Here is a 13,263-nt window from a genome sequence, read left to right on the forward strand (position 1 = left end):
TTCAACATTTCCCTTGGGAACTACACTTCCTATGCCACAAAGTGTTTCCAATTACTCACATGCTGTCAAAATATTTTCAAAAAGGCAAGTTCACCTTTAATACCCATTAATTTTAAGAATGCATACTATAGAGAATTTTACAGTAAGAATTGAGTAAGTCATTCAAAGACAGTGTGTTAAACCTTTAAAGTTATTGGAAATCACTGGTTTGGGGCATCAAATTCAACAAGTGACTTTGCTAATTCAATTGACAAGCAATTTCTAGGGCTCTCTACTTACTTGATCATAAATGCATGATAGGTTCTCTCTTCTCATCATCCAGAAATCCAGTTCAGTTTGAGGATTTGAGTGAAGACCATTTAGCAAAGGCTGCACTGAATCTTTCTCTATGATTTCTTGGATTTGATGTGACCATTTAATAACCACTGATTCAATTGCATGGAGTACTCTCCTTTCATTTGGCTCCAGTCTGCAAACACTGAAATGATTAATAATATAATACAAAAATGAATGATTTCATCCGACTAAGGACAGGACTTAGTATTTTAATGTTTTTTTTATTTTTAAAATATGCTGTCATTACAATAATATTTTAAAAATATTGCTAACACGGGGGTGTTACAGGGGTGTGATATTAAGTAGGTATATCACCTCTCCATTTTGACATCTTGTGTAAACTGTATCATTACGTACTTGGTCTCTGAATATTTCTGATCCAGGTCAATGTTTCCTGCAATAGTGGGAATTGGTAGAAGAGTTCTTCTCAACATTTTGCCCCTAAAAATATGCATTTTACTTTTCAAGACTTCTATATGATGTTCCATGTCTTGTGAAATAAAGCATGACCAGGATTTATGGTTGTTCTTATTAGAAATAATTGGCACTAAAATCTAGAAAAAGAAAAACATTTTAAGCAGAAAAATTAATTAATTTACAGACAACGTATTCCTTCAAAGATTTTCTTGTTACACAAGATCAGAAACTAAACCACTCAATTTCAACTTCATAATGTCCTCCTGTGACATCAAATCTACAGATGACAAAGTCAGTGACCATTTAGATTTAATCAATTAGATAAATTCTTTCAAAGTGGAAGTACTATACTGCTTGTTCATTCATTTACATATTTATCAAACATTTATGGAGGCTCCCAGTAACTCAGATCCTGTATGAAATAAGCAAAATCATGTCAAGTAAGTAAACTGCTTTCTTAATGCAAATTGAACACATTGGCAGGTGTACTAATGGAAAAAATCTTCTTGAATCACATGGCAAAAGCAAATTCATCTTGTCCAGCTCTGAGGGCCATCCCAGTGGATTAAATTTTAATAGAAAGATATTTATTAAATTATATGAACCTTTTTTGGAACTCCTTCCACCATTAAGGTGGGAATATCAATGAAACTATATGTGTGGGAAACCTCCAAAATTATTTTTTGTGTTCCCAAAGTACAGCATATGTTAAGTAATTATAGTTTGTTGAGTTGGTGAAGTTAGTCTCTTGCTTCCTCACTCTTTTCCAATATGTACTAATTGTAAACATTTTTTTCTGACACAATCTGTCTAGACTTTCAGTGTTAACCATAAATTTTCCATTAGCTAAAATGCTTAGAAAACACCCTTCCTTTTTAAAGTTCATTTTGAGAACACAATCTTCTAGTTAACTACAAACAAACTGAAAATTCATTTCATTTTCCAATGGGGATAAAACAAATATTTCCAAATTGTATTATATTTTCCTGCTTTGTACCCACCACTTCTTGAGCTAGGAGATTAGTAAGAAATAGTGTGTCTTTCAGTGGCAACAATCTAAATGCCCATCCACAGATGAATGGATAAAGATGTGTATATACAATGGAATGCTACTCAGCCATAGAAAAGAATGAAATAAAGCCATTTGCAACATGAATGGACCTAGAGATTATCATACTAAGTGAATTAAGTCAGAAAGAGAAAGACAAATGCCATATAGTATTACTTATATGTGGAATCCAAAATATAAGGCAAACCAACTTATGTATGAAACAGAAATAGACTCCCAGGCAGAGAACAGACTTGTGGTTGCCAAGGGGGAGGAGGGCTGGGGAAGAAGGTACTGGGAGCCAGAGACCAGCAGATGTCAACTATTACATAAAGGATGCATAAGCAATTAAGTCCTACTGTACAGCACAGGGAACTACACTCAATATCCTGAGATAAACCATAATGGGAAAGAATGTATATATCTGAATCTTGCTCTCTCTATATATCTGAATTTGCTCTATAGCAGAAACTAATACAACACTATAAATCAACTATACTTCAATAAAAACAAAAAAAATACTAGTGTGTCGAGCTCTGTCGGTCAGAACTGCCATGAGAGGCACATTTTCCTGTCATGTGGAAAACATGGGAAAAACACCCATCTCTGACTGGGAGGGGTATTAGGGAAGACTCGCCAGGAAAGTTGATACTTGGTTTAAATCTTAAAGATGAACGAGTAGGGCTGAACACGGATGCAAAACCACTGAAGGCTAAAGGAGTACATTGCTTCTGAGAAAGTTCCAGTCTGGCCTGCCTGAAACTGGAGCCAGCACCCCTAAGGAGAGGCCCTGTGAGGAAAGCGGGGGCGGGGCATGAAGAGCTTTGGAAGACTTAGGCTTGTTGGGCTGCCCATGCACTGACCCACTGAACAACTGCTTTCTAGATTAAATTCCAAGTATCAACAGCTTTTCTAAAAGTCAGGGATAGGGATAATTCTGGTTCTTCAACATTTCCAGTTTACTGTTTCAAACTTTCGCTCTATTTACTGTTCTGTGACAAGACCAACTTCTTTTAAAATTAAGTATTTGTGTCATAAGCTATAGATAAAACTGTTACGCAATTCTGAGCCACATGCTTTGTAGAGCAGTTAAGCAGAGGGCTCGAGTATCTCCATGAACATCATTTCAAACAAGTTGACCTGGGATGTGCTCTGTAGTGAAAATAAACCTTGTTAGCTTGTTAGCAACAAGCATATACAAAGGAATTCAATTAATCTGGGGTTTTGTTTTTAGCTGGAAGTTTTTTGTCTAGGTTTTATGCTTTATAAGAAAAATCCCCAAACTTTCTCTGAACCAAAATAATTTGGACATGTTTACTAGCGGATATACAATTACATGTAAAAAAGTCTCTGCTGGCATTCTCAATGGCAACCCACTCCTTTACTCTTGCCTGGCAAATCCCACAGACGGAGGAGCCTGGTGGGCTGCAGTCCATGGGGTAGTGAAGAGTTGGACATGACTGAGCGACTTCACTTTCACTTTTCACTTTCATGTACTGGAGAAGGAAATGGCAACCCACTCCAGTGTTCTTGCCTGGAGACTCCCAGGGACAGTGGAGCCCGGTGGGCTGCCGTCTATGGGGTCACACAGAGTCAGACACGACTGAGGCAACTTAGCAGCAGCAGCATTCTCTTTACTCACTTTGTCCTTTTTTGAAACATGGCATCTTCTTTTTAACAACAGTTCTTAAATCAGTAGAGAGTATTACCTGGTCAACAATTTCAAAATACAGAAGTCTAGGCCTCTGCTAGACTTCTTAAATTGAAATATATAGGAATGTGGTCCAGATACTGATTGCAAGTACCAAATCATACTTTTCATTCTGGCTTGAGAAACATTTACAGTTATTGTTTCTTTCAAGATATGGGTCAACATAATACTTAAAGAAATAACTGCATGACATTTTTAATACTTTTGCTAAATTATATAATATAGTTAAAATAATAGCATATAGGGACACATGATAGTATTGAACAGTAGATCAGGAGTAAAATTTTGCACACATTAGATCTGAGATGTCTATTTCACAGCAAATGTAATAGACATTTCAGATCTAACGTGGGCAGTGGAAGTCCAAGGTTAAAGTTCAGGAGAGAGATCAGGGCTGGGAAGAGAATTCTGGGAGAGCCTAGCATATCAACATAAATTACTGTTTATCAGTGTATATCTGTGTCGAACTTCAAAGACTATACAACATTGAATATAAATGAGAGTATATTAGGTCATGAAATGAGAAAAAAATAAATATGAAGTCATAAATGACTTTTTCTCATCTCCTGTTTAAACACCTGGTCCATCCCTTTATTTTACTCCAGTGTAAGAACAACAACACTGGAAAATTCCCTCAACACTTTTCAATCCAATCACTACTTCAGTAACATAGTCCCTCTTTGGTCCTTGATTGAGTCACCAATTCACCAATCCTTTCATTAAATGTTTTTCTTCTTGTGTACCAGAAAGTACCCAGAAAGATAGTAGTTAATTAGTTTAGAATGCAATGGCCCATTTGATTTCAAACTTTTAAATGAAATCTGTCCTAATAAAAACCTTCAGAGAACACGCATAACCACCATCATCTTTCAAAAATAAATACATGGATGCGGGTTTGACAACTGGCCTTGGTGGCAACACCTGGATGAAAAAGTTGCAGGGTGTTAAGTTTTCTAATCAGCCTTTCCAGCTTTATTCCTCACCACCCTCCAGCTCTTCTTCCCCAATCTAACTGCAGTAATGTACTTTGTTTTTAAAAATGCAATCCCCATTTCCTCACCTTTGGGCCTTTGCACTGCTTCTTACTTCCTCCCTTCTCCATACCTAGTTACTGCTCCTTGTCCTTCAACAAACAATTTATCAAATAATTTACAATGATTTACCTTCAATAAATAATTTACCATACAACCGTGGATGCTTTTGAGAGTAAAAACAATAAGAATTAGCAGATGTCATCCGATCTGTAACAGAGGAGACTGGAACCAACTCAGGCAAATCAAGACCTATAACCTATTGAGACTTCCTACCTTCCCTGACAACTCTGTAAGATGTCGCAGCATCCTGCTGAAACCACAATGCCCACCACGCTGTATCCCTGTTTGTTCAGCTGCCTGCCTCCCTAGTTAGACTGCATGCTTTCTGAGGGCAGAAATGTCATCACTAACTGCCAGGTATGTCCTGTCAGTGGTACCAAGTAGATATTAAAAAAGTATTGACTAAAGGAACAAACGACAACTGTGGGCTTGTTAGCATACAAATTCCAAGTGAAAAGCCCAAAGGGACACTTGGGAATTTGTATGGTAATAGGACCACGGTTGTCATAAATGTCAAAAAAATTCAAATGGAAGTATCCTGTTTATTTAACTTATATGCAGAGTACATCATGAGAAACGCTGGACTGGAAGAAACACAAGCTGGAATCAAGATTGCCAGGAGAAATATCAATAACCTCAGATACGGAGATGATACCACTCTTATGGCAGAAAGTGAAGAGGAACTCAAAAGCCTCCTGATGAAAGTGAAAGTGGAGAGTGAAAAAGTTGGCTTAAAGCTCAACATTCAGAAAACAAAGATCATGGCATCCGGTCCCATCACTTCATGGGAAATAGATGGGGAAACAGTGGAAACAGTGTCAGACTTTATTTTTTGGGGCTCCAAAATCATTGCAGATGGTGACTGCAGCCATGAAATTAAAAGACGCTTACTCCTTGGAAGGAAAGTTATGACCAACTTGGATAGCATATTCAAAAGCAGAGATATTACTTTGCCAACAAAGGTCCGTCTAGTCAAGGCTATGGTTTTTCCTGTGGTCATGTATGGATGTGAGAGTTGGACTGTGAAGAAGGCTGAGCGCCGAAGAATTGATGCTTTTTAACTGTGGTGTTGGAGAAGACTCTTGAGAGTCCCTTGGACTGCAAGGAGATCCAACCAGTCCATTCTGAAGGAGATCAGCCCTGGGATTTCTTTGGAGGGAATGATGCTAAAGCTGAAACTCCAGTACTTTGGCCACCTCATGTGAAGAGTTGACTCATTGGAAAAGACTCTGATGCTGGGAGGGATTGGGGGCAGGAGGAGAAGGGGACGACAGAGGATGAGATGGCTGGATGGCATCACTGACTCAAGGGACATGAACTCCGGGAGTTGGTGATGGACAGGGAGGCCTGGCGTGCTGCGATTCATGGGGTTGCAAAGAGTCGGACACAACTGAGCGACCGATCTGATCTGATCTGATCAGAGGTCATACACCAAATGCTTTTCCTCTATAAAAATACCTTGAAGCTCCATTGTTTTGTCTCTTAGAAGAGGATATCTTTAGCCCTTCTTTAACTTTTGTTCATTTAGCAAGTACTTACTTAACTGTTACTATGTGTCAAGCAGAACTTGGGGGTTTGGGACTCATCCCTGGTGGCTCAACTGGTAAAGAACCTGCCTGCCAATACAGAAGACACAAGACTCGTGGGTTCAGTTCCTGGGTTGGGAAGATTCCCTAGAGAAAGAAATGGCAACCCACTCCAGTATTCTTGCCTGGAGAATAGGAGCCTGGCAGGCTATGGCCCATGGGCTCGCAGAGACTTAGATATGCCTGAGTACGCAAGCACACAGTGAGGAAAGATTAAGAGCTGCGACGAGGGTAAGGCAAGTAAGGCAGTCACCATGGAACAAAACATAAGAGGCCACAAAAGAACCCCACAAACAGCAACAACTTGATTTGTTGTTTAGTCACTAAATTGTGTCCGAATCTGCGACCTCATGGACTAGAGCCTGCCAGCCTCCTCTTTTTCATGGGGTTTTCCAGGCAAGAATCCTGGAAAGGGTTGCCATTTCCTTCTCCAGGGGATCTTCCCAACCCAGGGAGAGAACCTGAGTCTCCTGCATTCCAGGTGGATTCTTCACCCCTGAGTTACCAGGAAAGCTCAACAACTCAATAAGATGAATCATATTTTAAAATACTTTTTAAATAAAAATTAATCCAAAACTGATAAACAAAATAGACACTTTTTAATAAAGACGAGTGTTACTGACATTTTGCCTTAGGCTCCAACATGACATGGCATTGTTAGTGATCCTATTTTTAAAGTTATTTACTTGCATTACTTTTTATTTTTTAAAACATTGCCTTAGGGAATCCCCCGGTACTCAGTGGTTAAGACTCCATGCTTTCACTGCTAGCACCTGAGTTCAATCCCTGCTCAGGGAACTAAGATTTTTTAAGTCTTGTGGTGCAGCCAAAGAAAAAAACAAAACACACAAAAACTGCCTTAAACTATTATTCATCTTGATTAATGAGTTGTTTTTGTTTCTCCTCACCTCCCTGGAAGTTCTCTTGAGCTGGGGGCCTCACTTGCCTGACCCTAGGTCCAGGCCCTTCAAAGATCCTTGTTTAGCTGGAGGGCGGCTTCATAAACAAGAGATATTTGAGCAAAAAGACTTAAGGCATGAATGGGCTGGCTGAGTGGATTCTGGGGAAGAGGAAGAAACAGCAAGAGCAAAGGCCCCAGGGCAACAGTGTGCCTGAAATAATTAAGGAACCACCCCAAGGAGGCCAGGAGTTAGCAATTGAAATAAGTCGAGAGGTCACAGGGAGGTCAGACCACAGAGAATTTGGACTCTGGTCAGGCCTTAGGGCCCCTTCATTCCGAATTTAAGTCTTGTCCACAAAGAAACCCAAGGGACAAGTGTGAAGTCCTCACTTTTTTCGTCCCAATGCTCAAATCCTCAAGCATATTTAAATAAATTAGAATCTTCCCAAACCAGCTCCACCCATGAGGTTCTGAATGTTTTTTGTTTTCTATAGATATACTCACGGACAGTTTACTCTTCCACTTGAACTTCTCAGAGGGCTATGCAGAGAAAGGTCAGAGAAACTGGAAAGGGTTTTATATCTTTTGTCACAGATGGTAGAGAAAGCATTCCAATAAGGAGTGCAGCTTTGCACTTCTTTTTTTTTTTTTAGCTTTGCACTTCTAAGTCCAGTTGATGGCAGCCTGGATTCCCATGACCAAAGGTTATTTACACTCCATGTGAAACCCTTTCATCAGATTCAGTTCAGTAAAAATCTCCTGAACACCTGTGACATAACAAAAACTGTCTCAAATGCTTAAGATAGAAAACTCTCTTCCTAGTGTCTTCTGGAAATCAACTAACACTATAGAAACTCAATAGAGAGAAACCATGGTAGAAGTAAAGTTGGGGGAGAGAAGCCCTAGCTAATCCAGAGACGGAAAGAAAATACTTCTCAAGAAGAAAGCAGAAGAGCCTCAGGAAGTAGAAGAGGTGTGAAAGACGGAGGCTGATAAATCTTCAGTAATAAATACATACGTTGGCAATTACTCCTACATTAAATATCGGTCTTGGCAAGACTGTTTTGATTACTGAGACCTAGTTTAGTGATACTAACCCAGTTTCCCCCCAGTTTGGTGTGCATTAGAATCACCTTGACTTCCCCGGTAGCTCAGATGGTAAAAGAATGCCGGCAACCTGAGTTGGATTCTTCAGTCGGGAAAATCCCCTGGAGAAGGGAATGACAACCTACTCCAATATTCTTGCCTGGAGAATTCCATGGACAAAGGAGCCTTTTACAGTCCATGGGGGCTCGAAAAGAGTTGAACACGACTGAGTGATTAACACAACCCCACACAGACACAGAATCACCTGAGAATCTTTTACCACTACTGCAGCCTGGCTCCCACCCCAAGACATTCTTATTTAATTGGTATTATGTGTCACCTGGGCAGAGTTACATTAGCTCCCCAGGTGATGCTAATCCAGCAAACTTTGAAAACCACTGCTCTGGCTCTTCCAAATTCAGTCATTTTGTATCTTATTCCTCAAAGCTGGTTTGTGAACAAACAGCATCAGCTCCACTACAGACCTACCGCACCAGTTTGCCTTTACCAAAATCCCTAAGTGGTTCTTAGGAACATTAGAGCGCCAGTAACATGGGTTTGGAGAGGAGTTCTCTGGTTGAAGGGGAGAGAAAAGGAATTTCAAGGCACTCATTCCTAATACTTTGTTTCTGTTATCTTTTTCCATTATCTCACACAAGTGCACTTAGAAACAAACAGGAATCTTAAAAACTGATAACACACTTTTTCAAAATGTATATCTATCTTTACTCTGAACAGGAAGTTTAATACTTTAGCTAAGTGCAGAAGCCTATTTCAGATGCTTTTTAATTTCCTTTCATTATTTAGAAAGAAAGAGGTAAAGGATGATCCTACAAATTACCACCTGTTGAATGTCAGCATCAGTATCAGCTCATTTCAGGAACAGTCTAAATGCTATCATTTTCCATCCACCTGGCTAATGAGATGACCAGCTGCTACATTCTTTTTAATAGCCAGTTATCCTGAATTAATTTCAAGTGTCATGAAGATAAATTAAATATTAAAATATTAAGCTAGACCAGTACCTCGTCTAGGAAAGCAGTTACGTGTCCAAGAGATGAGGCAGGTAACTCTCCAAATAAAACTATCTGACAGAAGTCATTTACTCCAATGTTTTCAGTAGTCTTCTTGGCAATATAAACAAGTTTATGTTTTACATCTCTTGGAATCTGAAACAAGAGCAAATAATTATTTTAAGTCTACAATGTAGTTTCCATGTTAACAAGCAAGATGTACTACATCTAACTTGTAACTGGATTGCAAGCATGAGAAAGAAATCTGGCATCCTGCCTACCTTTATAAACAAGATTGTTCCACTGCTCTGTAAAGTGTATACAGTTTTCTTTGTTCTTTTATAACGCTAATTTCACAGTATTATTGGTGTGGAATATCACCTTTCAGAAGATCCTTATATACTATAAAGTCTCAAAATTAACAACAAATACAGGGAGAAATTAGAAATGTTTCCATCTGAGCAAAGGTTATTCTTTTGTATAACCTTTTCCTATTACAAATAAGCCCAACTGAGATAAAGACCAAGAGGTTACATTTGATTACTATCCTCAGAGCAAAAAACCAGATGTGTTTAATCAAGATATTCTAGCATTTTCATGACTACCAAGTCATTTCTTCAGGTATCATGACTATTTAACCTAATACTACAGCGTTCTCTTTGTCTACTCTGACACTTTTAAAAACTAAACCAGGAGAGTAGCAAAACAAACAAAATTCGGAACTCGTAAAACTCTAAGGTAAAACTCCAGTTATTTTTTCTTCTCTGGGATTCCATTATAATCGACCACATCTAGCGATGATGGTACCACTTTACGTTAACAGCAAAGCATCTCAAGACTATAAATCTGGCTCCAATTTGTACTCTAGAAGTACAAATGCTGTATTCGTAGAAGTACAAATACTGAACTCGTTAACGTTCAAGTGTACTAGAAGTCAAATTGAAATAGGGAAAAGAAGCACTGTCCTGAGCGCAGACTGCTGGCAATTCTTTTTTTTTTTTTTAAGACTAAGTATCAATATTATTCCCTGAGATGAAGTGTGGTTGACAGGCAGCCTGAGCCATGACAAGCTTTTTGGGCTCTACCAAACACCACTTGTGGCTCCAGAGTGATCCAAGAACGATTTAAAGTCAAGTTATCTGGCAGAGAGAATTCACCTTGAGCCTAACAACCAGGCAGCTAAAGAAGCGCGGTTTTTGCAGGCTCAAAGGCTGACCTTCTAGAAAACTAACCAACAGCCGCTCAACAGCAGGGTGGACGCACCTGGGGGATTCTGTGGACTCCGGGGGCAGGCACTTGAGATAAGTTATTTATTTTAAAGAGCCCTAATACATGTCCCGAAGGAACCCAAGGAGGTGCGACTGGCCAGTCCCGTCCGGGTGTCCGTCAGGCAGGACGCGAGGTGTGGCCGGGTCCCCTCACCACTTACCTGTTGGGACGCCTCGAGCTGCCCCTCAGTGGTGACGCTGAACAGAAGGCAGCAGGCTGGGCTGGGGCTCTCCAGAAACTCCCCCAGAACCTGCCGGTTGTCTTCACTCTCCAAATGCTGGCTCCATTTCTCTTCCGGGAGGCCCAGTAACTGCTCCAGGCGGCAGCCGACGAAGCGCACCCGCGCGTCCTGGGCAAAACTCCGCGCTCTCCTGGCCGCCGCCACCTCCTCGTCTTCGTCTTCCTCCTCCAATTCCACCAGAACCGCCGCCTCCGGGCCGGCGCCCGGGGCGAGGCGAAGAATCGGAGCTTCTCGGGCTGCCACCTGGGCTGCCATCCAGTATGTCGAGTAGGCGCGGGACCGGCCGGCTCGTCGTGCGCGTCCCTCCCCAGCCCCGGGTAGGCTGGGCCACCTCCACACGCGCGCCCCGGGAGGCGCCCACCTCCTCCAGCGATCACTGCGAGCGCGGCCGCTTGTCCCACACCTGCTCCCACTTGGCCTCCCGCGTCTGCTCTCGGAGCTGCAGCGCAGCGGGACGGAGTTCCGGAGGGTCTTTAGCAGTGCGTCCCGTTTCCAAGGGAACGGCGTCCCCGCCCCGGCCCGCTGAGGGCGGAGAGAGCACCTAGCAGAGCGGCTTTCCGCAGGGGAGGGGCTTGCCCTCCACCGGTGTGAGCCACTCGGTGGCCTCTCCGCTGCCTTCTGGCTCCCTGGCATACAGGACATCTCCGTGGGGGCTCCCAGGGAGGGAGTCCAGTATTGATTAATTGCTGTGTTTTGAGCAATGCTGCCGTGTGCTGAACACCATGCTAAGTCCATCCTCTTGATTATTTTAATACCTGGAAAGGCAGGGCTTCAATTGGTCAGCTTATCTAATGAGCAAAGAAATAAGTCTCAAAGTGACTAAGCAACAAGGAGATGATGGATTCATGTCTTGCGCCCAGGGCTTTAAATTCACCTTGCCCTCAGTGGTTAGGTGATTCCAGAAAAGAACCAACACTGCAATTCAGCTTTCTTAGTTGTGGGAATCCCAAGATCTAGGTATTCAAAATCCTGATTCCAAACTTCACCTGCCACTTACAGGGATGTTAATACACACAGTGAAAGAATGAATGACGCTCTTTGGAAATGTCAAAGTGCTCTGAAATATATAATTATTATTCAGTCCAAGAGTAAAAGGTCACAGGAGAAAAGTTCCAGATTAGTAGCAGTCTCCCTGATGTTGAAATGGGATTTCAGTACAGTTTGTTAATGACATTTGTTAAGAGTGAAGGAGCCAGAATTTTGAGAGGCAGTCCTTGAGTTAAAACTTTTTTAGTCCTTTCCATTTGTTAATTGTTCATTTCAAAATAAAAACTTCAAACTTCGTGTTTCCCAAGGAAATATGAGTGAGTGTTGCTCTTAATAATCCATTGATAAATAGGTTGTTTCCAGCCAGACTTGGTGCCTCAACGGTTTTTTTTTTTTTCTTCTTCAGGATATCTGCTGTGTCTGATAACCACTGTAGGTTTTTCTAGTTGTATCATCAGAATCTTGAATGCACACAGGCTCCTGGAAAGTCTTTATAATGACTTCAAACTTCACAGCTGCTTTGTACTGGCCAGGGCAATCCTTAGGGTACCCAGTAGCTACTAAGAAAGCCTAGAAATTACTGAAAATATTGTATGATGCTTCTTAGTCTTTCCTCTCATCCCTATGTTCTTCTACCTTTGCATCCTCTACCACAGGGAAACAGGAATTCTGTAAATAAAAGAGTTGAATTAAATTCAAGTGGAAAACCACTTTAAAATTCAGTAGAAAATTTGAACTCATAATGCTATTTAACTACACTTTTCAAAAAGGTACAAGTGTAACTTACAGAATGAAAACACATCAAAGATGTCTTAACTTATTAATGAGGAAATTGAAAAAATGGTAAAGTTGGTTCCAGGAGAATCAAAGAAAAAAAGATTCACAGGCAGCAGAGACTGTTGAAATAAGGTTGTTAGATTAGATACAGTACTCCTTACTGTCCTACAGAGCAATATAATCATGACTTTTATCTTAGGCTTTTAACAAAATAATTTGTATATTTCAAAAATAATTTACATCTGTAATGAAAAAAAAAATCTGTGGTTAACTGTGATTAACAGAAAGCCCAAGTAATAGTGGCAAACAATAAAAATATTTATAACCTCACCCAAGAAGTCTAGTTGCAGAAAAGCCATGGGTTGGTTAACAAAATGACTGGGATGAAACTGTTGTCTCTCTTTTCTGTGGTCTCCAGTTATTCTCCTGTCACGAATGCTAAGTGGTAGTGATGGTTTCTAGCATTCCTTGTAGGTGACGATGCAAGAAAAGAGAGCGTCTTCATTTTTGAGTAAAGAAAACTTTCTGAAGCCATTCAGAAGATGTTCTCTTTCATCTGATTTGCCAGTATTTCATTATGTCTGTATCTAAACTTTGTGTTTGTCCCATCAAGATCCACCTCCAGCCTCCTCTTAAGGATATGTCCACTAGGAGGAGCCTGAGCAAAATCTGGATTCTGCTAGTGAAGAAAGAAAAAAAATGTCCATTTGGTAGTCAACCAAGACAGGAATGGATGTCCTTTTTTCCTCAGATGCCCCTATATACGTATAAATTATTGGAAGTATCACTTTACACTA

At 40.7% G+C, this 13,263-nt stretch overlaps 1 protein-coding gene across 1 annotated transcript in view; it reads right to left on the minus strand.

The window, feature by feature from the left end:
* The window catches only part of DNAH11 (dynein axonemal heavy chain 11), a 369,705-nt gene extending 358,527 nt beyond the window's left edge, over positions 1-11,178 (minus strand). Inside the window, exons 1-4 of the mRNA XM_027539949.1 lie at positions 10,622-11,178; positions 9,205-9,348; positions 694-890; positions 280-478 (exon numbers count right to left, since the gene is read on the minus strand). Coding sequence (XP_027395750.1) covers positions 280-478; positions 694-890; positions 9,205-9,348; positions 10,622-10,957 — 876 coding nt within the window. The 5' untranslated portion in view covers positions 10,958-11,178. The remainder of the gene's footprint in view (positions 1-279; positions 479-693; positions 891-9,204; positions 9,349-10,621) is intronic.
* Positions 11,179-13,263: the final 2,085 nt, after the last annotated feature.

The sequence above is a fragment of the Bos indicus x Bos taurus genome, chromosome 4, assembly GCF_003369695.1.
Source record: "Bos indicus x Bos taurus breed Angus x Brahman F1 hybrid chromosome 4, Bos_hybrid_MaternalHap_v2.0, whole genome shotgun sequence".
NCBI classification, from domain to species: domain Eukaryota; kingdom Metazoa; phylum Chordata; class Mammalia; order Artiodactyla; family Bovidae; genus Bos; species Bos indicus x Bos taurus.